This window comes from Vanacampus margaritifer, chromosome 12, assembly GCF_051991255.1.
Source record: "Vanacampus margaritifer isolate UIUO_Vmar chromosome 12, RoL_Vmar_1.0, whole genome shotgun sequence".
Classification (NCBI taxonomy): Eukaryota; Metazoa; Chordata; class Actinopteri; order Syngnathiformes; family Syngnathidae; genus Vanacampus; species Vanacampus margaritifer.
The window spans coordinates 2,799,765-2,826,441 of NC_135443.1; the positions used below are offsets into that span (position 1 = coordinate 2,799,765).

The window sequence follows — 26,677 nt, forward strand, 5'->3', positions numbered from 1 at the left end:
CCCCTTCCCAAAAAACAACAACCTCAAAGCAAAATGCTTTTCATTGCAGCCTCCATATTTGATAGCGACGTGACTCCTGCATCATCATCATCATCATCATCATCACCGCCGCGTAGCCGCCCGAGCTGGCTCTGACAACGTTGCCGTGGTAACGCCCTCACATCATCCTCCTCCTCTGCTCTCCCCGAGCACGCACACACACACCCACGCCGCACGCAAGCCATACGAGCGGTATTCCCGCCGCGCCCCTTCTTGCCGCGCCTGATGAATAATCCATGTGGAGGCGGCTGAGCAGGGAATGCCGGTGTCGGCCATGTGCGGACGTCGGCGCCTTTTCGCACTCGTCGTCGTGTTTTCCTGCATGATGGACTTCGCTCCCGCATCCTGCGCTTGGACGCCGACGTGCTCGGACAGCGATCCTTTTTTGTCTGAATGGCCTCGTCAGCGAGGTGATGTTGGAGACGTGAGGAACGGCGAGGCGGAGGACGCCATTCTTTACTACTTCCCACGCGGCGTCCAAACCGCGCGGAGACTTTTTTGAGGACGCCTCCGTGGTCGTAGCCATGTTCTGCTTCTGCTTCCAGAGCCCCTCCCTCAAGCTCCAAGCCCTGGAGGCTGATTTCAGCCCCCCAGATCCGGAGCAAGAAGACCCTGGGGAGCAGAAGAACCTGCCGGGCCACCAGCAGCCTCTTTTGAGCAGGCGGCCAAGCCCGCATTTGGACCACAAGCCGATTCTACACTCGCGTCCGACGACGCCGGCTCAGGACAACGTGCACTCGTTGCAGTACGGTGAGTGCACACGCGCACACGTTCAAATATCATGTTTATGTGCGACTGTGTACATTTGAAAAGCAACTCCCTATTTTAAGAGACTTGTCATCTATTGTATTTTTTCTCTTTTTTGTGTTTCCCAACACCCATCAGACATTAGAAACGTCTCACGACACACCAAGGATATTAGTTAACCAAAAATAAAATTGGAAAAACAAAGCAAAACGTTTTTTTGTCAATGAAAAAAAAAAAAAAATATATATATATATATATATATATATAAATAAATATATATATTTATGTATTTTTTTTAGGGGGGGAGCTTTGTTTTTTTGAGTTTTTTTTCTTTTTTATTGAATATTTTTTTCCCCTATTTAAAAAAAATATATTTTCTTCAGTTTTTTTGAATAATTTTTTTTCTGAGTAATTTCCCCGTTATATAATTTTTTATTTTTTATTTTTTTAAAGGGTTTTCCCTCACAGATTAGAGAACAAACCACAATACAGTATACACATTCATTCCTTTATTGCGAGCCAGTAAGTAAACATGACCATCTTATTGCATATGGAGGTATGCGGGAAAGTGTCCGCTTCCGCTATAAGTCACTTGGTAAAAGAGGTAAAAAAAATAAATAAATCAGAAAAACAGAACACCAACTCTGTTTTTCGGAATATTTTTTTCAGAATATTTTTTGACAGAAAAAAAATCAGTAAAACAGAAAAAAACATATTCAGAAAAACTGAAAAAAATAAAATACTCAAAACAAAGCAAACAAAAATTTGTCAGAAAAACAGGAGTTTGTTTTTTTTCTCAAGTGAATGCAATACGCTTCCGCTGCTGCTCACTGCTCCGCATGCGCCCCAATGCAAGTGGACTGTAACTGTCAAATATGCAAATATGCCTTTGTTTGCTTTAAGTTTAATTATGCAAACAAAAAGTCACTTTTTCCATGATATCTCCTTTAAAATGTTGTAACGTCTTCCCTGCCCGGCAGTTCCTGCGCCTTCCCAGGATTCTTCATGTCCTCCTGCTCCGTGTAGCCCCTCCCCTCCCGAGGGAGCGCCGGGACGTGACGACCCCCCGGCCAGCCCCCCGGGCAGTCCCCTCCTGCTCTCGGCTTTCACCACGGGCGAGTGCCCCGTGCCGTCGCCTCGCTGCCCCAACTTGAGCAGCAGCCTCCGCTACAACCTGGACCCCGACGCCGCCCCGTCGCCGCCGTGCTCGCAGCACATTCGCATGTAAGAGACGATCTCCGCCGTATTAGGAATGTTGTCACAATTGAGGAGATTTTTAAAATGTCTTTTTGTCCAAAATCCGAAGCGTATTTCGTCATCTGGACTGCAACCCGTCTGAAAAGTTTTAAAGTATTGTTGTCAAAATTAGTGAGTTAATTTTGAGTTAATTTAAAGTTCCTTTCACGCCACTATTTTTTTTTTTTACGCACGATTAATGACCGCTCCTACTTGGAAAGCCTGTACTGAAGGAATTCCAGTCGCAATGCAAAATTTAGCAGTCATAAATGTAATAATAATGCATATATTTGTGGAGACTCACGTCAAGTTTCATTTTACAATTTTAAAAATGTGCAGAATTTCACAAGTTACTTCATGTTAAAGATTACATAACTCTTAATATGAAAAGGAAAATTAGAGTCAACAAGTATATTTTTATCTGTTGATTTTCTGCCGCAATTAGCATTAGAATGTAGCTAAGTTTCATCATTATTCACAAATCTGTTCAAAACACTGGGGGGAAAAAGAGCTTTTTTCAAAATGGCCCTGGTTGATCTCTTTTGCTCTGCTGCCATCTACTGGCCGTTTTTGTAACAACTACCATTTCTTCACCCGTTATCTGCAGTTGAGAAGCTGCATCAAAGTATGCTATAGCATTTAAAAATTCAAAATTCAAAACATTAAAAAAAAAACAAAAAAAACATTTAACACTTAAAACATTTAAAATAAAAGTCATGCGATTAAAAATTTGAATCGCCTGACACCCCTATTTTAAATCAAAAGTGTTTCATTTCCATGTTTAGGGCGCGCTGCAGCGTCCGCGCGGAACCCGACGACGGCTCGCTGTCCGTGTCGGTGTTGAAACGACACGTTCAGACCTTGAGGAAGAGGATCCGACAGCTGGAGGAGCATTTTGAGCAGGAGCGGCTCAAGGTGAACACCAAAGTCGAAGCGGCTGAGTCACGCTTGGCCTGCGAGCCGCCGCCGCCGCATCTCACCACCGCTGACGTCACGAGTCTCACGTGGTTGTGTTTTGTTTTTCGCAAGCCTTCCTATTATGACAAGAACGCACATCCCGAGGTTGCCAGACTCATCAAGGAGCTTCTGAAGAGCCGCAAGCAGCTCAAAGGTCTGATGATAACATCTGATGCTGTTTTTTATAAGAAACACAACAAAAACTCTTTTTGTTGCTCATTAAGAAAAAAAAGGGATCCATTTTTTCTAAGTTAAATGTCAAAAATAGGTTCGGATGAAGAGAAAAACAAAAAACTCAAAACAAAATTTCATTTTTAAATAAAAAAACTATTAATTATTCGCTCACAAAATTTTGATAAAAGTAAAAAATACAGTTGCTGTTTATTTATTTTCTTATATGCTTTTTGTTAGAAAGCAAAAGTACTTTTTGAGAATTCAAATTGTTTTTTTTCTGCTAGAGACACTTAAAAAAAAAAAAGTTTAGTATAAAAAATTATTAGCTCACAAAACTTCTTCTGTAACTGTAAATAGTATAATTTGTCTATAAAATTGTTGTTCGTACGCTAGCTAGAAAGCTAAGTATGCGAGCTAGCACTCCTTGCATGCTCTCTGACAAGAATGCCACTGCCACCTACTGTAGTGGATGTGCAATTACTTTTTATTCTAGAACAACAAATAATAATAATAATAACATTTGAAAAAAAAAAAAAATATATATATTAAATAAAAAAACTGACAATTTAAAGATAATTTTTTTGCTAATTGTAATTTTATTTTGAGAATATGTGCAATTTCACTTTATTCTAGTATGGCTAATAATAATAATAATAATAATAATAATAATAATAATAATTAAAATATAATAATAATATTAACATTAAAAAAGAGACAATTAAAAAAAGTTTTTTTATTGCAAATTGTCATTTTATTTTGAGATTATGTGCAATTTCACTTTATTCTAGTATGGCTAATAATAATAATAATAATAATAATAATAATAATAAATAATAATATTAACATTAAAAAACAGACAATTAAAAAAAAAATTTTTTATTGCAAATTGTCATTTTATTTTGAGATTATGTGCAATTTCACTTTTTTCTAGTATGGCTAGTAATAATAATAATTATAATAATAATAATAATTATTATTATTATTATATTAATAATTATAATAATATTTTTTAAAATAAAATTAACCTGACAAAGATACAATTTTTTGCAAATAGTCATTTCATTTTGAGATTTTCTGCGGTTAAGAAAATGGATGGATGGATGGATGGATTTTCTGCACACAAAAAAAAGTTCATTGTTAATCAAAACAAATAACTCAAAATGTAGATTTGTAAAAAAAAAAAAAAAGTCAAACGCAACTAAACTCATTTTCTCCATACTTTGGATTAACGAAAATGTAAGTATAATTGCAAATCTACAATAACAATGAGATTCTCCAATGAATAAAAACAGACTATTTTCTGGTATTTCATTGTGAAGATAAACCGTAGCCCATTTTGAACCTCGTGAGCACCAAGTACTTGTTTGTGTGTTCCCGCAGAGCTGAAGTTGTGTCACGCAGAGGAAGGCGTCATGAAAGCGGGTTTCCACCCTCCGCCGGAAAGGAGCAATCCGAGCGAGGCGACCCTTTCGGGGCTGGAACTTCAACAAGTCAACAACATCAGCAACGCCAAACCCAGCGTGGAGGAAACGCTCCACGTCATCGCCAGGACGCTGACGGAGACGCGGCGAGAACTCGGCTTGCCGGACAACATGCAGGTTCTCTTACTTCCGTTTTGAATGTTGGGACGAGCCGTTGTCCGACTGTCGGTCCCAAGCTGACCGTGGTGTGTGTTGGCGCGCAGGAGATGAACCCGTCCCAGATGAGCTTGGAGAAGTCCAGCCTGCAAAAGTGTTTGCTCTATTTCGAGAGTCTGCACGGACGGCCGGTAAGAAATTTGCTCTTCTTATCTCTCGACGAGTATTACGTGATGTCATCATAACTCCGTAGGCGTTATGATGTATACACAAATGGAGCAAGCCTTATACAAATGTACGCAACTTTTAAACGGATCCTTTTGGGATTTCAATGAAAGAAACATATTGCTTTTCAGTAATGTCAAAGGTCAAACCAGTTTGTGTTTCTTGTCATTTTTCTTTTCTTTTTCTTTTTTTTTTACAATACGATATATAACAAAAACCTTTTCTTAGGTTTAATTAAAATAAGTAAATAAATCAAATAAAACTGTTTAAATTTCGAGTTACTGGTACATTCTTTTTTAGTTAAATTTTTTTGTTTTGTTTTTTTACAATACAATACACTGTATAACAAAAACATTTTTTTAGGTTTAATAAAAAAAATAAAATAAAAATAACTCACATTAGTTTTTTTCCTTTCTTCGTTTTTAGTTGTTTTTTACAATCAGCTATCAGAATTTGTTTTTCCCCAAAAATAATTTGGCAATTTTTCTCAATGTGAAGAACATTTTTCTAGTTTTTTTTTCGGTTTTGATTTTATTCAAAACTCAACCAATTTTGCATGTTGATTTTAGATCCATGTTTTTTATATATATATATATATATATATATATATATATATATATATATATATATATATATATATATATATATATATATAATTGTTGAGTGTTTATGCAAAACATTTTTTTTTTTTTAATGTTAATGTTTTGAGGTTCTAATTAAACAACAAAAACCTTCTTGGTTATGATCAAAAGAAGCAGTTTAATATCAGCATTTTTTTTCAGCTTATTGACTGATCTTTTCAAGTGGCCCGCTCGCTACCTCACTAAAGTTTTCATCCATTCATTCATTCATTTCATTCACACGTTGCTCTCACTAACTAACAGTGCGCTCTCCGTTTGTGTCTTCAGAGAAGCGCAAACGAGCGGTTGCTGGTCAAACCTTTCTACGAGCGCTACCGCATCCTCAAACAGATGCTGCTTTCCTCCACCACCTCCGCACTCATCACCACCATTGTAAGTAGAAACAGTTTTTAGTTGTTCATCAAAAGAAATAACCCACAAAATTTGGAGATGCATGATCGATTAAAAAAACAAAACTCTCCAAACAAAAAACTAAAAAATTTTTGGTTTGATAACAATCACTCATATTCTAATGATTTTGTTGTTGTTGTCAATTAAAAAAATAGATACTGTACATGTTAATTATTTTTATGCGAATCAAAACAAAATCACATTTGCTCACGAAATGTGGTAATACAGGATTAACATTTTTTTTTAAACAAAACATCATGGATAAAAGTTATTCACCGTTTGCACACATTCAAATGAAATAGTGTACTTTGCTGTCCTCTAGTGGCAGTGTGGGCGCATTACATGAAATCTGACCAAAATGCATCAACTAAGCCCTCGTTTGAACTGCATTGTTATTGTCCAATCAATAAGCGACGTGTGACCACAGGAGGAAGAGGAGGGCTCCGACGACGACCACCAAACCCCGAGACATCAATGCGTGTCATCGGGGGGGCCGCCTCCCCCTCCCACTTTGGAAATGTCCGACACGCCGCTGGTGTCGCCTCTGGAGGAAGTCAAGTGTCTCCAGCCGCAGATCGTCACCATGGCAACACTCCATGAGGCTTCCAGGTACACGTTGTGTGCACTGGGGGGCCATTTTTTTTTTTTAAATTTTATTCTATTCTCGCAAACGTTTTGGCGGCCTTAACATGGCTGAGTGAAAATGAATCACATTTTTATTTGTATGCTGGGAAAATATTGCAAACATGCGCCCCCAAAATCATTCAGTAGTGACCCCTGGAAAGTAAGAAAAAATGTACCCCGACAGGAATTTTAGATTGAAAAAGTCTCAACAGGAAGTCAGCCATTTTGAGCCTATAGTGTTGACCAAATATAGAATTTGAACCCTGACTAGAAGCAAATGAGCGACAACTAATAAATATCTTTTAATAAGTAGAAAATTATTTGTAGTAAATAAGAAATTAAATAGTTGTGAGAGACGTTTTGCCATCGAATGTGTCAAAGTTTGACAATCATTTGAATTATTGGCCAAAAAACGAGAAATATTTCAAGCCTAATTTAAGACGCATGTAATTTTTTTACATAACAAATTCCCAAGTACTTTTTTTCTTTTTAGATAATTTTAACATAAATAATAAAATTAAAATAAACTAACAAAAATAATAAATAAAATAAAATAAAAAAACAAATAAGAATTATATGATATATTTTCATTAGTATAAAGTAAATTAAAGTATAATTATTTTTTGTTTTTCACGTTTTTGGGATGTCTGCATTCACTTTCATCCCCAAAAACATACAAATGTAAAAAATAAAATAAAATGGACATTTATCGTGGCTAGGTAATCTGATTATTATGCAATTCAAACAATATACTTTATGCATTTTAAATAAATACTCTCATTATTAATTTAGAGTAATTATACTTTATTTAAATACTAAATACATACAACTGAGGATTAGGCATTTCAAATAAATAGGCTTTATTAGACTAATGAATATGTATGTTTATTTGGTAGGTTTGTGTTAAAATTATCTAAAAAAAAAAAAAAGTAAATGAGAATTTTGTCATGTAAAATATGTACATAAATCTAAAAAGTTAGGCTTGAAATATTCCTGCGAGTGCAGTTTCTTGACGACTCGTATTGATCACGCAGATCGGAATTACTGGACCATCTTCGGATCACCCGCTTGGAAAAACGAAGGCTCCACCGAGCACTGCGGGAGTTTGAGGACCTTTTCTACACCCTGAGCGGAAGGTACGCACACACACAAATATCAATAAATACAACTATTTTACTTTGCAACTTGACTTTGCCTTGAAACTAATTTGGCTTCCAACAAAAAGAACAAAAGAAATCCGTCATTGTAATCAAATATCTCCTCGACTTACAAGTGACTTGAGTTTTTTGAGATGAGAGCCTTTTTTTTTCTTTCTTTTGTCTTGAATTATGAGCAAAAACTTAGTGCTAGCCCGTAGTAGCTAATTTGACAGTTTTGACACATAGGGAAATATTTTGCAAAAACGTAGCGCAGTACTTGCTTCAAGCTCTTAAAAAAAAAAAAAAAAAAAAAAAAAAAAGTCAACTAGCCTAATGCTAAAACACAATACAAAATATCAAGACAGGCTAACAAAACTAGCACCTTTTGTGCTCTTTACACATTTTGTGGAAAGTTTTTTTTTGTCTTTTTTAATTGAAAGAGACTAACTAATCCGAGTAAAGCAACAAAAGCAGCATGGAACATTTTTTTTTGTTTTTGATGAGCATGGCGCGCTGCCCTCCCACAGGGTGTGTCAGAAGGAGGACCGCGGGCCCATGGTGGAGGAGTACTGCCAGTACAAGAACCTGAAAGCCAAACTGCGCCTGCTGGAGGCCCTGCTCAGCAAAAAACAGGACACGGCCAAGAGCAACTGAGCCCATGATGAAGATGAGGATGATGATGATGATGAGGATGATGCACTTTACAGGAGGACAACGGCGTTGAAAGGGATTTATTTTTAGTCCAAAAAGCACACGATGAAGCAAGCGTATGTTGTTTAGCATCCGGACTCTCAACTTGATGTTCTTGTACATTGTGAGTTGTGTCAATATTTGTGGAGCTGTTATGGCACTTTTGTTTGTTCTTATAGTGGAATATGCATTTTCTTAAACAAAAAAAAACAAAAAAAAAAACATCAATTGCATGAGGGAGGAACATGCCGGACAGAGAAAAAAAATGGTACAATTATGAGGAAAAAGTCACAAAGCTATCAGAACGGTCGTATATTTTTTTCCTAGAAATTATTACAATTTGAGAAAAAGAATTACTATTCAGAAAACTAAACCGTGTTTTCTTCCCCCAAAATTAACTTAATTTTGTTCTCCCAAAAAGATTTTTCTTCTCAAGGGATTTTTTTTCTTGACTATATATTTTCATAACATCCATTTTTGTAATAGTGCCATTTAAAAAAATAAGATAAGAAATTCCCTTGCCTTGCCAAATTTACAATTTAGTAAGTTTTTTTTGTGATGGTCTGACTATAGTAAGACTTTTCCTGAAAAAGTGAAAAAGAAAAACAAGCAAACTTGGTCGCTGTATTGTAACTTTACCAATTTTTGAATTTACATGAAATTATACTAAAAAATATTTTTTCTTTGAGCAGTTGCTAAATTAAAACAAAGAAATAAAGAGATTTTAGTGGCAATAACAATACAGGAAAATAATGCATCCCCAAAATCACATTACAAGAAAAAGAAAAAGTCATTTTGAGGAAAACTAAATTGCCTTTTTAGAAAACAAAATAAAAATTTATGAGGAAAAAAAAAGTAATAAAATTACGAGCTAAATTTACAAAAGTTGTAATATGAAAACAAAATGTTATTTTTTTTGAGCCGTCTATGTGAAGAAATTAAAAGTTTATTATATTTTCATGAAATATGTGTTATTGGCGTGTACAGTAAGTGTAATGTTACGACCATATTTTTTTTGGTCAAATAACTTTCTTGAAAAAAATCGGACTTTTTTTGTGATAGTCAGCCACTAATTCGTGTTAAATGCAATCATGGAAACAGTTGACGTCCTTCATTGTGCTCTGATGTGCATATATATATTTATATATATATCTATTTTTTACATGTATTTATTGTAACTATTCCATTTGAATGCTGACTTCCTGGTGAACGTCGGCATTTACAGTGCATCGCCGTTCCGCTTTTGTGTCTCATCATATCTTGTGTTGGAAATTCCACTTAACTCCTTCACTGCCAGTGACGGATATAGACGTCAATTTAAGCGGGGCTGGAAGTCAATGAGTGAAATGCTCTCAGTGACATGAACCCGAGCTCTGTGCACTTCTGGTTTATAGAACACTCTATATAGCCTCCCTATATATGTACATATGAATGTATCAATAAAAAATAAATACTTTTTCACATTTACCCCGCTCAACTTTTTCTTTTTTTTTTGTGCCTTTCTATCAACCACTGCACGACGACGACAACAGAGTGTTGCAGAAAGGGTTGCCATGGCGACGAGATTCAGTACACCCGTGCTGCAAAAAGACTGCATCATGCTTCTTTTTTTTTCTTTTTTTTTTTTTTAAGATTATCACTCTTGTCCATCACAACACACACTTTCCAGGCCTTGTTTGTTGCATGACTTGACAATCACTTTCCACAGCTTTTTTTTTTTTTTTTATCCCTCCACAGTCGTAAGTTGTTTTGAATCCCTTTGGTTTAAAGAAAGAACAGGATGCGGCAGGCAGCCTCACAAAGTTGGATTATCAAGTCCACGCCATAGTTGGGAGGTAGCGAGAAGTTGTCCCCCGCCGGAACGGCGAACGAAAAGGATCACAATTAAGCTGGAAAGAAGAAGGATGCTTGACGATAACAATAACAACGCAAAAAGGAAATCATTAGTAAAACTGGAAAAAAATAAAAAAAAGTAAATCAAGCAGAGAAGCGTGGAGTGTTGGTGAAAAGATGTTTTTTTTTTGGGATTTTTTCATAATACTAAAACTTCATGAAAAAAGCTCTTCATAATATAAAGAACAGTCATATTTTTGATAAGATGAAATAATACGAGAAAAAAAAAGTTTTTAAAGGTTTTCGCTTTGAAAATTATCACAGTGTACTAGAAATAAATCAACTGAGAATTTCTTGCATAAATTTTGAATGAGGGATCAACAGCGAAAAAGTTGGAATACTTTGAATCGGCCAATTTTTTTACTTTTTATTTACTTAAAAAAAAACTTGTGGTACGGATAAATTGAAGAGCTTAAAGTTGGAACGGTGTCAAAAAATATAGAAATTAGAAGGGGTGGGGGGAACAAAACAAAAATCTCAATTTGGGCTTTTGTTTTGAAATTTTTCAAAAACGCTGCGGTAGAGAAAAGATGAACAGTAAAAAAATGTTTTAGATTTATTAATTAAATAAAGGGTAATAACCGAAAATATCTCATTTTTGGAGGGGCTTTTATTTTCTAACTTAAAAAAAAAAATCGGGGTAGGGATAAGATGAACACTTTAAAGTTTGGTTTGAATTTATCAAAAAATGAAAGGGAAAGAAACAAAAAATATTTTGGGCTTTTACTTTGAAATTTTGATTTTAAAAAATGTGGTGGGGTAAACACTAAAGTTCAACGTTTTGAAATAGTTTTAAAAAAAATGTAGAAATTACAGGGAAAGAACAAAAAAAAATCCTAATTTTTGCTTTTATTCTGAAGTTTTGGGAAGAAATTGTGTTAGTGATAAGATCAACAGTTTAAAGTTAGTTTGAATCTGTCAAAAAAAAAAGTAGAAATTACAGGGAAAGAACAAACAAAACAAAAAAAGATTTTATTTTGATTTTTTTTTTTTGTAAATTGTGTTTTAAAAGTTTACAATTGGAACAGTTTGAATCAGTCCAAAAAAAAATTAAAGGGAAAGAACCCCCCCCAAAAATCATTATTTTGGGGTGTTTTTATTTTGAAATTTTGGCAAAAATGTGGTAAAAAAATATGCTGAAAAGTTTAAAGTTGGAACAGTTTGAATCGGTCCAAAAATGTAAAAATTAAAGGGGAAAAAATGCAGTTTTCTGCGGGGCTTTTATTTTGAAATTTTGGCAAAAATGTGGTAAAAAAATATGCTGAAAAGTTTAAAGTTGGAATGGTTTGAATCGGTCGGATTTTTTTTAAATGTATTTATTTTGAAATTTTGATTTAAACAATTGTGGTGCGCATATGCTGAAAAGTTTAAAGTTGTATGTAGAAATGTAGAAAATTAGAAGGGGGGGGGGGGGAATCCAAATTTTGCCCTTTTATTTTGAAATATTGAAAAAAAACTTGTGGTAGAGATAAGATGAATGTTATCATTTGTAATGTTACGGGACCATAATGTGAATTTTTGGGGAGAGAACAAAAAGTCGTGCTTGTGTTTGTGAGTGTGTATGGATGACAACATGTATTTACGTGTGTGTGTGTGTGTGTGTGTGTACGCGCCGCTTCATGCAAGAGTTGCTCTGCCGCCGTGCACGCGGAGGAGCGTCCCCCCCCGCGATTAACGTCCCACGCTGATGTTGCAGGTCTTGCAGCTGGGGTCCTTCTTGGCGTTGACGGTGGACAGACTCATGAGCTGGTGTCCGCTGATCTCGGCCACCGAGCCCAGCGCCAGGTCCACGGGCTCCGTGTAGATCACCTCCAGGATGACGTCCTGGGCGTGGCGGAACACCAGCTCGCCGGTGCCGTCGTCGCCGCCGCCGTCCTCCCGCTGGCAGGTGAGGAAGCGGTTGTCGGCGATGTCCAGGGCGGGCAGCCGCTGCTTGCAGAAGTCGTCCCCCCGCGAGCCCTTGGGCGCCACCACCAGGATGACGTAGTGGTAAGCCGTGTACATGCAGTAGAAGTCCCCGAAGTAGAGGTTGGCGTCGGGGTTGAAGAGGGCGTCGGCCCGCACCTCGAAGCGGTGGCGGCCGTACGGCGAGTCCTGCGGGGTCTTGCCCGTGTTGAACTCGGTGTTGCAGCTGAAGAAAAGACCCTCCAGCTTGCCGCTGATGGGCGAGCCGTGGCTGCCGCTGTTGTCCTTCACCGACGGGAGCATCCGGTTGGCCTGCTCCTCCCTGGAAGCACAAGGAGCGGGCGGAGTGTCAACAGGTCTCGGGTTCAAAGCTTATGGGCAGCCCTCGACTCATTTTTGAAACCAAATATGTTTGCTGCCGTTGGGCGCTTTTAGCTCATTCACTGCCATTGACGGCTATAGACGTCAAAAATTCATTTGAACTATTTCTATTATCCATCCCATCCATTTTCTTGGCCGCTTTTCCTCACAAGGGTCGCGGGGGTGCTGGAGCCTATCCCAGCTGGCTTCGGGCAGTAGGCGGGGTTACACCCTGAACTGGTTGCCAGCCAATCGCAGGGCACACAGAGACGAACAACCACACTCACAACCACACCTAGGGACAATTTGGAGTGTTCAATTAACCTGCCATGCATGTCTTTGGAATGTGGGAGGAAACCGGAGTACCCGGTGAAAACCCACGCAAGCACGGGGAGAACATGCAAACTCCACCCAGGTAGGCCGAAGACCGGACTCGATCTCACGTCCTCTGCACTGGGAGGCGGACGTGCTAACCAGTCAGCCACCGTGCTGCCCCTATTTCTATTAGTTTCACATTTTTTTCCACTTTTGTTAACAAGAGTATGAAAACCTATAAAAAAAATTAATTGTACATTTACCTTCTGGAAACATTTTGTTAGCCATTTAGGTTTTACTTAGTTTTTCTGAAAATCAAATATACAATAAATGCTCACCATGAACTATTTATAACCAATTTAACCCATTTGGTAACCGGTGGTTGTGTTATTTTTTTAGCTAATGCTCAAACCTACGTCAATTAAACCAGAATGCCCAGTTACTCTAATTTAGGGTGACCAGACGTCCTCTTATGGGAGGATATTCTTACGTACCGTTTGGGCGTCCGAGAGTTTTATAAATTCATGAAAATGTCCGCTTGGCATTGCGTGACTACGAGGAGGTGAAGTACACGGTGTACCTGCGACTGGTACCACAATTTCAAGATGGCCTCTTTTTTTAGGAAATGGGAATATGGTCACCCTGATGGCCTTTTACAAAATGTGAATTGGATCATATTCACTGGAGGACTTCATCATTTTAAATATCATTTACAAAGAAACCAAGTGTGCTGTCAAAAATATTTGGTTACTTTTGGGGGCTAGCAGCGGAAGCTAGCCTGCATGTTCAAATGTGTTGGAATATCATCACAAATTGCCCGCAGCTGTTTCTTATCCACAGCAAGCATGCCAAAAGCAAGCACGTTAGCTCCCTTGACGTCTCTGCTAAATTGTTTGTAGCATTCAATTTAGCATGCGCGCGCGTCCTGCGCCTTGAGGGCCTCCTCATCTCTTTTGCCCCCCCCCCCCGAAAGCACTTTCTTAATTCCAGCAGTGTTTCCAAAATGAAGGCAAAGCTGATGACATTTGCAAAATAAGATCGACTCATTTACACGCAGCTCTCGTGTAGCTTTGCCGCCGTAATGACATTAGCGCAAGTGAAGGAAATTGCCAAGAGAAAAAGCTGATTTCATTATGACAAAGTGCTGGAAACAAAAGCGGCACACGAGCCGAGCTCGCCCGCCGAGCCGCACCGACGCTCCAATGGCGATGGTTCTGGGTTTGAATTCTCTGGTTGGGCTCAGCAAGCGCTCTGGAAAACGGACGGATGGATGTCGATTTATGAACGGAATGAAAACACTTCCTGCAGCTGCCGCGTGCAGGAAGATTGCATGAGTACACGTTTGCGTAAATGGAGAAGCGCTAATGGACCACACGTTCAAATGCAATATTGATCGGTGGGGACGGATGCGTTCGTGTACTACGCTCGCGTTTGCTTCATCGTGTTCTTTTGTGCTACTGGAAAACAAAATCTTTTATTTAAATTAAAAAGGATAATAGTTGCAATAGTTACAATTTTCCATGTTTTTTTTTAGAACAAAAAAAAAACGATTTAAAATATTTTTAATGGATAATCTAAGAATAAATTTAATTACATTTAAGGAAGCATTTTTTTATATGAAAAAAAAAAGGGGCGCAGCAGAATAAAATAAATCAAATCTTATTTTTTGGCTAGATTTTCAAAAGGTGAATTTGAGTTGGGGCGGAAGGTTTGACATTTAAAATGGTAAATATTTTTACATGAAAAAGACAACAATTTATTAAAATTATTATTAAATATTGTTATTCTCATTATTATTTTATTTATTATTATTATTATTATTATTATTATTATTATATAAACCTTTTTACATTTGAAGGAAAGGGAAAAAGGCCTGAAGTAAACCTAATCTTACTTTTTTTTATAAATAAATTTATAAACAAAATCTAGATTTTTAAATGTTAATGTTAAATATTTTTACCATAATAATGTTTCAATTAAAAACTTAAAATGTAAAATGATTTCTGAATTGTTATAATCTTCAATAATTAGTAGATAATGTAATTTATGCATATTTCTTGTTTATTTACTGTTACTGTTACCTAAAAAAAATGTTTTAATGTAAAAATAAATAAATTAATTTATTCAAAATGTTTTTTTTCTGAAACTTTGAAATGATGTCCTTGATCGGCAACATTAAATTCATCTTATAGGTTGAAGTAGCAATTGACTCATTTTCTCGTTTGTTCCTTAAAGAATGAAACAATTTAACTAAATTGCTGAGCTAAAGAGACAAACTCGCATGACAACGCAAATAAAGTCACTGGCAATCCTAAAGTCGCTACCTGGCGTGGTCAAAGTATTCCTTGTTCTGGTTTCGGTAGAAGACGGAGAAACGCAGCATTCGTCCGGAGATCACCTCGGCCTTCGCCAGGAGCTGGTTCAGATGCACGGTGGAATAATCTGCAAAGAAAAATACTATCATTTCAAGGGACCACCATTTTGTGCTATCAAAGTGTGTGAATGTTGATTTGGTCCCGAACGCAAATGAACCTGCTCAAACCACTTCATTTATTTATTTATTTATTTTTACTAAAGCCTCACAATGCTGTCAGTGTTGCTTTTTTTTTTTGCGCTGCTTTACATCCAGCTCGTGCGTGGTGTAACCCCCCCCCCCCCCTCCCAAAATCACGTGACCTCAAAGCTCCCCTCCCCCAAGGTCACCCTCTTTTTTTTCCTTTTTTTTCCTTTAGAGCTCAGTATTGTTCATTCGATTTGACATCATCATTGCTCTCCTTTTTAAAAAAAATAAAAATTAAAAAAAAAAAAAGTTTTTTTTTCTTTCTCTTTATTTTTTTATTTTTAAATATATATATATATATATATATAGGTCACCCTCTACCGGCATTAAATGCACTGACCTCCGCGCCGCGAGATAAACCGCATCCGCCTCGCTGGCCTGGCTGCTTTATTTAATCCCGCCGTCCTTCCCTAATCTTGACAGCTTCCATCTGTATGAATCTCGCTTGTGCTCTCATACATCATGCGGACAAAAGTGCTTGGTCACGTCCGGTGTGATGATGGCGCATCTTTTAGGGCGCGCTGACTTCCTCAAGGGTACCTCAAATGTCGGGACAATGCGGGAGTCTCGTGTATGAGGACAGATCGCAAGGAAATTCAGCCAGGCAGCGTAGTGCGCTAGTGGTCAGCACATCTGCCTCACAGTTCGACAGTTCTGAATCTTGGGTTTGATACAAGACGTCATTCGAACAATTTGACTCACTTCGAAAAAGCAGCTGTGTAGCCAGCTTAATGCTAACATATAATGGAAAATGTCGTTGACATGCTAATGGTTAGCATCAATAGTCGCGGTTTTAGAAGGTTTTAAGCAACAGATATTTGAGCAGAGTTGACTTGAAAATGGCTGGCTAGCTTAATGCTAACATATCATGGAAAATGTCATTGACATGCTAACAGTTAGCATGGATAGCCGCGGTTTTAAAAGGTTTTAAGCAACTGAACAGTTGCCTTAAGAACACCCTGCAAGCTTAACCCCATTCTATTGAATTTTTTGATTATGTACAATATTCTAGAGTGCTATTTTTCCCCATTAACAAACACAAACACAAAAGTATTTGTATGTATTTTTTTGTGTGAGGCTGGAACAGGTTAATTAGCGGCGTTACGTTGGTGTTTTCGCTGCTCCCTGCGACTCACCAGCGGTGCAGAACTCGATGATTTCGCTCCACTCAGAGACGGCGTAGTCCCCGTCGGTCTGTTTGGACGCCGTCTGGACCGCCACCGTGTACTCGGTGCGCGGGCTCAGGAACCAGTGGCCCCGCACCGTCATGGGCAGAGGCACCGCCTTGGCCACCAGCTTGGTCGGCACATCCTGGAAGAAGATGGCACGGAATCCAATATTCAAATACACGCAATTGAAATTGAACTTGTTATCATAGTAGGTACTGTTGTGTTGGTTGTGTGCTTTTTAAGGGGCGTGGCAAATTTTAACCGTCAACATCTGGACTTGGGTTGGCTGGTTAGTCTGTTAAACTCAAATGTTATCTTCGTAACAAGTTGCCACTGTAACTCACCAACATCACATCACAGTGACCCCCTTTCATTGTAGACAGACCCCCCCCCCCCCCATCCACCCCTCAACCCCCGCCCTGTGACCCTCGGGGGGACAACAGCACCAATATTTCATCCTCTGCCCAGCAACATCGCGGCACCATTAATCTCCCGACACTGCTGCTGTTGCACACTTTATCAAAACAGCGTTACGCTGTTGCCCTCCGTGATGTCACAGAACGAGCATTTATTTCCGCCATAATGCCCTGGCGTAGAAGAAGAAGAGGTTCCAGAAGGAAACAACAAGCCTCCAAGATTACATCGAGTTGATGGCCCCCAGGGACGACCTGCTTAGTGGATGCTTAGACAACAGAAGCCCAGTAAGGAGAAGGAGCCAGATGGACAGAAAATTGAAGAAGTGGCTGACATCGAGAAAGCATACCAGTGAGCTGGACTGAAAAACAGCCTGGAGGCACTAATGATGGCAGCACAAGAACAGGCCCTAAACACAAGATCAATCGAGGGCGGAGTCAACCACATCAGATAGGACCCCAGCAGGCTGTGCAAAACGCGCCCGAGAGATTGTGTAAAGTCAACAGTGGTGCCAGTATCGATTGGGGCACTGAGGGCAGTATCGGCATCGGCCATTTTGAAGAATCATACGGCCGATAATAGATCCATTTAAAAAAGTGTTCAGCATATTTTTTTTTAGGGAACTGATTCTTAAATTTCATAGATGCTGCCGACCCCGGGAACTTTGCACCTTCTGTTTTTGTTTGACGTTAAAACTTAGATAAGTAAAATTCTAATACTATGAATATTTTGAAATTTTAGAAAACTTTATTTACTGTCGAACACAATAGGGAGCTATTTACTTACGTTTTTATTTAACCTTTAAAGACATGCGACTGCCCCTGGAAGATCCCTGGATTTTAGCTAGACTTTTAAAACAAAGATGTTTATTGACTAAGAGTTTATTTTTTTAAACTCCACTATTTTACAAACCCTAAAAGTTGCTTAAAAATAAAAATAACTGGAGTATGTATTTTTTTCTCTCCAAAGTTTGATGCCAATATTTTCCCTTTCGTGAAAATGAACATCGGCTCCAAATATCGGTTATCGGCGTCCTTGACTACTAATAATCGGTATCAGTATCGGTCCTGAAAAAAACATATCGGTCTTTATCTGGCAGTAACCCCCAGAATAAACGGAGATGTACTGTTGCTTAAACATTTCGAGTCCATCATGCCTTCAAGCACACATGAACAACTAACATCAGGGAGTCAAACAAAAGCAAGCGGGAAACAAAACGCTTTGGCGGCGCGTTACCTTGTGTTTGAATTTGTTGGAGTTTTTGTTCTCCTTCTTGTTCAGGTCAATGAAGTAATGCGTGATGCGCTCCTTGCCGCGCTGCTCCATGTCCCAGCAGATCTTGAAGGAGTCGCAGGTGATGTTGCTGATCTTGATGCTCTGCGGGACGGGCAGCTCCTCCATGTCGGAGATGGCGCCATCTTGGGATTTACTTCCTGTGCAGAAAGGAAGTCACGTTTGGTCCCAAAATGTTGACATCCCGCTGGTGCATTCATTACGCTGGCAGCGCTCGTTCTTTTATCTGCTTGGTCGCTGCTAGTGATTATTCTCCCTCCCCGTTGGCCACTTACAGTATAACCAGCGCAGGTTGCCATGGAAACACATCATCCCGCTCACAATGCATACCTATGTGCTTCCCCGAGCAGAAGCCGCAATGAATATTTCAAAACGCTGCTGATTGAATGCGCAGAGGAAGATCCATCTCTAATCAGCAGTGAGGGATGCAAAAATGACAGTTGGCGCTCGATTTGGTCCAATCCGTCACGTATTCGTCAGCCGCGCGCGCGACCCACAGGGCAAAGCGAGGTCAACGGAAATGTCAAAACACGGCTCAACGGCTCCTTTGTGGAATCACGGAGGAATATAGACTTTTTGCGTCACACTCAACAATGCAGTGTGTGTTTGTGTGTGTTTGTGCAAATGCGAAGAATGCACGTCTAAACAATGGCGGAAGCAGCCGAGCATGGTACAGCCGTTTACACACATGCACACTCATTTAGGAATAAGAATGCAGAGTGTGTAGTTTGGAAATATCCAATCGGAAGGCAGCTTGCAGAACTGGACGTCACTGTTACATGAACACACGCATAGTGGAAACGTTAACCCTCGTGTTATGTTGTGGGTCAAAATGACCCATTTTCAAGTGGAAGAACAAATATTAGCTTTTTACGATCAAAAATGTTGACATTATTTGCAGTAAAATCAGTTAACTCATCATTATTCACAAATCAGTGGGATTTTTTGCAACATGGCCCTGGTTGATCTCTTATACTCTGCTGCCACCTGCTGGCCATTTTTGTAATAACTACCATTGCTTCAAGCGTTTGCTTCAGGTCAGAGGCTGCATTAAAGCCTTCTCTGTATGTTCTAGCATATATATAAAAACACACACACACACACACACACATTAAAAAACGTATAAATATGTCTTTGGGACCATGGTAATATTTAACATAGAACTTTTTAAATACGTTTTGGGGAGCAAATGAGTTAAGAAGCTTTCAAAGCAAAGTACATAGTTAAAATGTTTTTTTTGCTATGAAACTTTGCATCAACAGATTAAGAAAGTGTTAAGTTTGCAATGAAACTGGTTAATAATGAGCTATAAAAATGCTTATTGGGTTGGTTTTGGAATATTAAACATTCCGGGTCAAATGAGTGAAAAAGTTTAAATATGAGTATGAAACAGTATGAAAATACCGTAACAGTATAAAAGTCACTATTTTGGGGGGATTATTATTATTACATAATGTAAAAAAAAAATAAGATGCCACTATAAATTACATTTGTGCAATTTGTGCGACATTGCGGTATGTCATTAGCCAATCAAAGAGTACCTGAATCGTAAACTGTAAATAACGGTTTATATACACACTATCATGGTGCCGAGTATGCTCTGAATCAGCACAACTGATTCTGAAAGCTCTGGGCAGATTAGCTTGACATAGCAACACAAGAGAAGCGGAAACTTAAATGGATTTTTTTTTTAAAGAAAGTAATTTTTTTACATACATGCACTGGAAACGATGCAGCCAAGAGAAACACCACCAAATAAAGAGAATATCATTTTTCATAATTAATAAATACGATTTCATGTGACAAATATTCAAAAAGGAAGTCACGATAGTAGACATGGCAAAGCACATTCGTTATCTGCATACGCTCCATCTGAAAGTACATTTTGGACCGTCATGGTTGTGCAAGTGTTCTGTCCCACCTTTTGTTCCCGACCTTTGATTCAGGCAAGACCCGCGGTCAGCCAAAATAAATGGAAATATAACACTTGAGAGACTCCGTACATCACCAAAGTAATCTCGGCGCACAGCGGGTCTAGACTGGCCTTTCATATTTGAAATGAGTGAGATCCAACAGTGAGTCAGCACGGAAACTCAACTTTTATAATGATTCCGACAGCAGATAGTGCCACCGTATTTCAAATGAGGCGATTATTTCTTTTGCGGCGTATCCCGTCCTCTCCACGCTCATTTATCACAATCCACCAGGGGTCGTAACATTAGGCGAGCGAGATCATCTGCGTTATTATTAACACTGTCCATCATCGTAACTATGAAGCATTGCAAATTCTCCTCCTAAAATGCAAATGTGACGCAGACTGACACTCTCGACATAGCAACAAAGGAGTAAGCATTATTATCAACATTCATCTACAACAAGGTGGGCAGAGAATAGACGGATTGATAGCTTTTGCTTGTTGTGTTGTGAAATTGAGAGAGAGAGAGAGAGAGAAAGTGAGTGAGATGCTAGATGGAGACAGTGAAAGAGATGCTAGTTAGCTCGTAAACTAGCTATATAGATATTGTAGATAATTTTACTTTTTGTACTTCATTATTTAAAGTAAAATTAACCCTTTCTTATTAAAACAGTATAAAATGTTTTTTAAAAAGTAAAAACGTGTTCTATGTTATATTATTTACAATAATTAAGATTAACTTCAAGGGATAGCAAGTTAGCTAGCTAGCAGCGGCCGGAGTAGCTAGCTAGCTAGCTAGCTATCTAGATAGATAGATAGATAGATAGATAGATAGATAGATAGATAGATAGATAGATAGATAGATAGATAGATAGATAGATAGATAGATAGATAGATAGATAGATAGATAGATAGATAGATAGATAGATAGATAGATAGATAGATAGATGTAACTTATTTGCATAATATAATTGTTGTATTGTACATTGAAATATGAAATTATAGACACTGGAAGTCGACACTACGTACAGTATGTTAATATACACAAATGGATTGCATATACAAAATTGTATGTATGACATTCATGGACATTTAAGAGTTTCTTTCTTGTTCACGTCAAAATCCTATTTGAGATAAGACTTTTTCATTCGACTGCGTACCTAATATTGTGGCCAGCCCGCTCTGCCTTTTCCAGGTACAGTGCGTGCGTGCATTCAAGCTTTCGACAGCCTGCGCCGCTTATCTGCGACCGATCCTCCGGGGACGGTGAGAATGAAAGATGGAGGACGAAGGTCAGACGGAGGAAGTAGAAATTAACCCTCATACTGCTCGCCTGGGACGACTAAAGTGTTGCCGTGACTCACATTTGTCGGCGCGTTGACTACATTGACTTACATTTTGCAGCATCACCATTTCACCTGAAAAGCCACTGAATGACTACTACATATTTACGATTCGACTAAGAGCATTTGCAGAAGAGTGCCCAAAAAAAAAAAAGGACTTCTTTTTTATTTAGTGTGCCATCAAATAGTACTGCAATGCACAACAATGGACAAATTCAATACAAATCTTGTTAACATGCAAACACATCACCCTCCTAATGGATTTCCTTGCTTGAATCCGCTAGGCAGTATTGTGACCCGTTTGTGGCTTTTTGATGGTTCTGACCAAGCCATTTCAAAATAAAATACTGCCCACGGGTTTTAACAACATCACTAGGCTATCACGTCGCAATTGGTGCGCTTTCAAATGCATTACAGACCAAACAGAAACAAAATAAACACACATAAAGCACATTCAGCCAACAGATATTAACAGTAGCTGGATTAGTATTATTCAAAAATCTTTTTCATGCGGTTTTAATCCATTCTAAACGTATTTTATAGCCCCAGCCCTAATAGGAAGTGCTTACAAGAGAGCTCTCTGGTGCCCTCTTGTGGCATTTTATTGCCAAGGAACTATGCTAAAAAAAAGGGGAGGAGCTTCATTTAGACAGGCCATTTCCCAAAGAAGTGCTTTGCTGCCATCTTGTGGCATCTATAAGCATTTGTAAACCTCTTGAGGGGTCGTCAGTTATCGTCAGATTTCTAAAACACACGGTCAATAATGTTAACATGTTACTAACATGTACGCTCAATAAGGACTTGAATTCACTTGATTTGAAATTTGAATTTGAGCGAGGATTGCGTGGTCATGTACTAACAAAATGCCACGTCCTTTGTCTTGGACTGCCTTTGGACTGTAACCCACTCGAACCAGCCTCCCATCATTTTTAGGGTAGCAGCGCAGCAGCGGACACGGATGTTGGCCCGGCCTTTAGAAAAGCGCGTCTTTGTTGCTTTTGCGACACGGATTACTAGACTGACACGGATGTCACGCTGAGAGCGCCGAGCAACCAGAAACAAGAGCATCTTTCTCTATACCGAGCCACGCAAACAATGTGCCCGTTCATCGGCGTGTTCGCACATCAGCAAGTTTCCCATAAAATAAAATAAATTCAAGCCATTTTTGCCTGATGACAGCACATGACATATATTGTAGCTTTAAGTAACATCGCATTGAAGAAACTTTGAAATTATTAGGGCCCAACCCATATGCATTTGCGGCCTTGCGGATTCAAAAGTCTTGGCCTATCGCTTATCCAGTAAAATATACAGATCAGTGGATCCTCCCTTCGCTTTTAGCATTAGCGCCAGGCTAACAATGTTTTAAAAACAAGCATGCTTTGTATTTAAATATACAGTGAATGTCATTTATTGTAATGTATTTTCACACATTGGGAAGAATTTGTGCCTTTGCGTAGTATCTTACCTGTGTGTTCCCACAGCATTTGTGTATGAATATTCGTTATTTGAAGGGAAAACACTCCCGAAGTCGATGCTAACTTCCGGTTAGCATTTGAATGGGATCCTCCCTTCGTTTGTAGCATTAGCGGTAGGGTAGCGATGTTTTAAAAACGAAGCATGTTTTGTATTTAACTATACAGTGGATGTAAGTCTTATTGTCATGTGTTTAGTTTTACAGTTAACTCCAACTGGGGTGTCGTCAAACAACTTGAAGGTGGCTTAGGGACAACAGAATAACCAAAATAACACGCTACACATTTACTAATGCTACGCAAGCAAAATGGTGCATTCAGGTTACTTTCACAGCGTCTGAAACTTCGGTTTTCTTCGATGATAACGTTTTAAGGGGACAATAATCTGCCATTTGGCCCAATTGGCCGATCGTTTTGGCAAATGTTTGAAAAGCAATAATCGGCCGATTAATTGGTCGGGCCCTAGAAACTATCCATGGAGCCAATCACATCATTTTTTTACGACTGTGGCGTGATGAATGGACGCATAACACGACACGTACCCGTCAATCTGGCCTGGGCCGTCATGTTGTAGACACACGGCCTGCTCGAAAATGAGCTTCCAAATTAGCGATCGAGCGCTCGCGCCGCAAGTCGACACAACGCTGACGTTAATTTCCTCGTCTGCGTTGTTAGCAGTAAGCACACGTCTGAGGCCGACATCATTAATTTGCATTTGATTAAAACTCACTCTTCAGAGAACTGCGCAGGCTAATTTATTTAGCGGATGACCTTCCATCATGGATCAAAACAATCTACTTGTGATGGTGGTAAGATGGCCAGTGCAGATTAAAAGCTACATCAGTATACAGGTATATTCCTTGTGCGTTTTTGTATTATACAAACAATTATCTGAATGTACTTTTAAAATGGGAGTGTAGAAGTAGCGCGTCCTCCATTTTGAGGAACAAGTCCTGCATTTAGACTGTAGAACTTTGTCATTCACCACCACACACTGACGACGGTCCCAGCACGTGTTTATTGCATTGAAATCCACGACAGCGCTCTGTGTGTGTGCGGGCGCGAGTTCCGTTCCCACAGACAGGAAGAGGCCCAGTGATGCTGCATGCACTCACTCCCATTTGCTGGCTCAGCGTGGCCGCATGCAGCCTCTCATGCTGCCAATTAAATATTGATGGCTGTTAGAGGTAAATTTAGAAAGCAGCCAAAGTACCGAAATGAATACGGTCCGGAGAATGGAAAAAAAAAAAAAGTTTTCCAGATAAGGACACTGGCTATTTCCAGGAAAATCAATGCGAGTAGTTTACATGCAGGCGTTGTGTCTTCCATGCTTGTCATGTTCAGGGTCAAGGCTGTTCCTGTTTGTCAGGGTTCCAAGCAGTCTATTCTCGATTTTGTTGCGTTTCTCTTGGCTGAACTGATTCCAGTAGGCTGCATGTATCGTATGTGGACGGTAGATTCTTTTGTCCAATCAGATTCCAGCCTCTGTGTGTTGCCATGTTAGTCTAATTTGCCCGGCATCTTCCGAATCAGTCGCGCTGACCGATGCAACTTCGGATAGATTAGCAATGGGGCTGTTTTGTTAACCAATCCCATTTTGAATTCACCTCACAGGGCTAGCTGGGCAACAATGTCATCAGCAGTCCTGTGGTTGGTTAGTCAGAGCAAAACTGTTTTGACAAGCAAAACAAGTCTAATTTAAATGTAAACCTATGTTAGCATTTGGCCTCCTTAATCAATCAGATTTTGAATTAGGGCTAGCTCGTCGACAATAACGTTAGCGGTCCTGTGAATGGTTCGTCAGAGGCTGGCAAAATTGTTCAACAAGCAGAACTGTTTACCTAGCTTAAATGGTAACTTAAAAACTAGTTTAGCTAACCAATTAAGATTCTGAATTCCCATCAAAGGGCTAACTGGTCAATAATAACGTTAGCGGTCTTGTGAATGGTTAGTCAGAGTAAAACTGTTCAACAAGCAGAACTGTTTACCTAGCTTAAATGGTAACTTAAACTAGTTAAGCTAACCAATTAGATTCTGATTTCACATCAAAGCTCTGCGGGCAATTTTTTAGCTTTATGATGAAAAGTGGATGCCCTCAAGCTACTTTACACACTACACTACATTTTTCACACGGTCCTGCAACTAAAACCGGTCTTTCCGCTTCCATGAAAAGCTCATCGTTCGCTGGCCATCAAAGCAGCCAAAATGTGCGTTTGTTGCTCCATAAACAAACACCATGTGGGTGTCTCAAGGACACACAGGCTGGATTTGTTTGGGCGAGCACAACTGGCTGCAAATGTAATGAAAATGCTCCCCGCTTGCACCTGCAGTCTACCGGGCCCCCTGAAAGCTGGCAGCGAGTCCACTTCTGACCATTAGCAAAATGAAAGCTGCACAATCAAGACAGCAGTGCACTAAGTGCAGCATGAGGAGGAATGGCTGCACAATCACCAGGTATAGTTGGTGGAAATGTGTTTAAAAAAAAAAGAAAGAAAAAAAAAGGAGAATTGATCTTTTTGTGTCTTTGAGGCTGTTGCGGATGCTGCACGCTCACTCACATGTGGCTGCAGCCATGTTGGAGGCTCACAATCTCTCCTCATGATGACTTGCTGTTTTTTTTTTTTCACACATTTGAGGGTTCAACACCTCTGATCTTCAATGGTGCAGACTCATTATGGGATGGTGGCAGACATCCAATCCACTCTCATAATGACTATCAGGGAGAATATTTGCAGTTATGATGCATCTTTAAGAGAAAGCAGTTATAGGTGTGGTGGTGCCTGGATGGCTGAGATAAGATTTTTCATTTTTTTTTTTTAACATGCATTGTGGCACAAAAGGCTTTGTTGCCTTTTGAAATTCCACACACGCACCAGCCTTTCAACAGACCCCCAACGAGTGGCTTTAAAGGCACACGCGTAAAAAAGAAAAGAAAAAAAAAGAGGCAAATTCTGCACGTCACGTGAATGAACCCCCCCCCCCCCCCCAAAAAAAAAAAACTAAACAAACTCGCACCTGAATGCACTCAAATAATACTCGAGTAGTAAGTTGATGTTGAGCTCACCGTCTCGTTCGCACAACTGTAAGGCGTCCAGGCTGAGGTCCTTGATCATCCCCTCGCAAGGGCTGAGCGGGCTGCTGATGTTGCGCGCCAACCCTGGTGCCTCCATCTCGGCGCGGACGACGATGCTGCGCTGCCGTGTGGGCTGAATGGCCGGTTCGGGGCTGCTCCGCGGGTGGGAGTGGACGAGGAGGAGGAGGAGGAGGGGTGGAGGAGAAACAAATGGACTTTGCGGTCTCTCTCTCTCTCTCTCTCTCTCACTCTCCCGACACGTGACGTCACGGGCTGAGGAGGGAAAAGAAAAAAAAAACGCCCCGTTGCACACTATTACACCAATGCAAATATGATTTCAAAACGCACAATTGCTTGCTTGTTCGGTCTCGTCGCGGTGAGAGCCACAAGTGTGCGCGCATGCGCGGATTAACGCGAGCGTTCCGGCAATCGAATGGGCGCTTCGCTTGCTTATGTAAGGAGATGATCCCGCGGGTTCTCCTCCTCTGTGTTGCGTCAAAAAAGAAAGAAGAAAAAAAAAAAA

At 39.5% G+C, this 26,677-nt stretch overlaps 2 protein-coding genes across 2 annotated transcripts; one reads left to right on the forward strand and one right to left on the reverse strand.

The window, feature by feature from the left end:
* fam13c (family with sequence similarity 13 member C) lies at positions 1-9,906 on the forward strand. The gene is made up of 10 exons (XM_077581745.1): positions 1-789; positions 1,767-2,010; positions 2,808-2,937; positions 3,052-3,133; positions 4,534-4,751; positions 4,838-4,921; positions 5,864-5,968; positions 6,414-6,595; positions 7,645-7,746; positions 8,277-9,906. The coding sequence occupies exons 1-10, from the start codon at positions 564-566 to the stop codon at positions 8,401-8,403; spliced, it is 1,500 nt and encodes a 499-aa protein (XP_077437871.1). The 5' UTR covers positions 1-563; the 3' UTR covers positions 8,404-9,906.
* On the reverse strand, positions 8,466-26,676 carry phyhiplb (phytanoyl-CoA 2-hydroxylase interacting protein-like b). The gene is made up of 6 exons (XM_077581746.1): positions 26,503-26,676; positions 26,146-26,427; positions 18,292-18,488; positions 16,609-16,783; positions 15,237-15,354; positions 8,466-12,559 (listed from the first exon to the last, which is right to left on the reverse strand). The coding sequence occupies exons 2-6, from the start codon at positions 26,249-26,251 to the stop codon at positions 12,004-12,006; spliced, it is 1,152 nt and encodes a 383-aa protein (XP_077437872.1). The 5' UTR covers positions 26,252-26,427; positions 26,503-26,676; the 3' UTR covers positions 8,466-12,003.
* Between the last annotated feature and the right edge of the window lies 1 nt (position 26,677).

What these genes read in the sequence shown, in the direction of transcription:
- fam13c (XM_077581745.1), top strand. Translation starts at nt 564, where the DNA reads ATGTTCTGCTTCTGCTTCCAGAGCCCCTCCCTCAAGCTCCAAGCCCTG. An exon ending in CGTGCACTCGTTGCAGTACG is followed by an intron (nt 790 to 1,766) that starts GTGAGTGCACAC and finishes CCTGCCCGGCAG; the next exon opens with TTCCTGCGCCTTCCCAGGAT. An exon ending in ACACTCCATGAGGCTTCCAG is followed by an intron (nt 6,596 to 7,644) that starts GTACACGTTGTG and finishes TTGATCACGCAG; the next exon opens with ATCGGAATTACTGGACCATC.
- phyhiplb (XM_077581746.1), bottom strand. Translation starts at nt 26,251, where the DNA reads ATGGAGGCACCAGGGTTGGCGCGCAACATCAGCAGCCCGCTCAGCCCT. An exon ending in ACAGTTGTGCGAACGAGACG is followed by an intron (nt 18,489 to 26,145) that starts GTGAGCTCAACA and finishes CTTTCTGCACAG; the next exon opens with GAAGTAAATCCCAAGATGGC. An exon ending in CATCGAGTTCTGCACCGCTG is followed by an intron (nt 15,355 to 16,608) that starts GTGAGTCGCAGG and finishes TTTTCTTTGCAG; the next exon opens with ATTATTCCACCGTGCATCTG.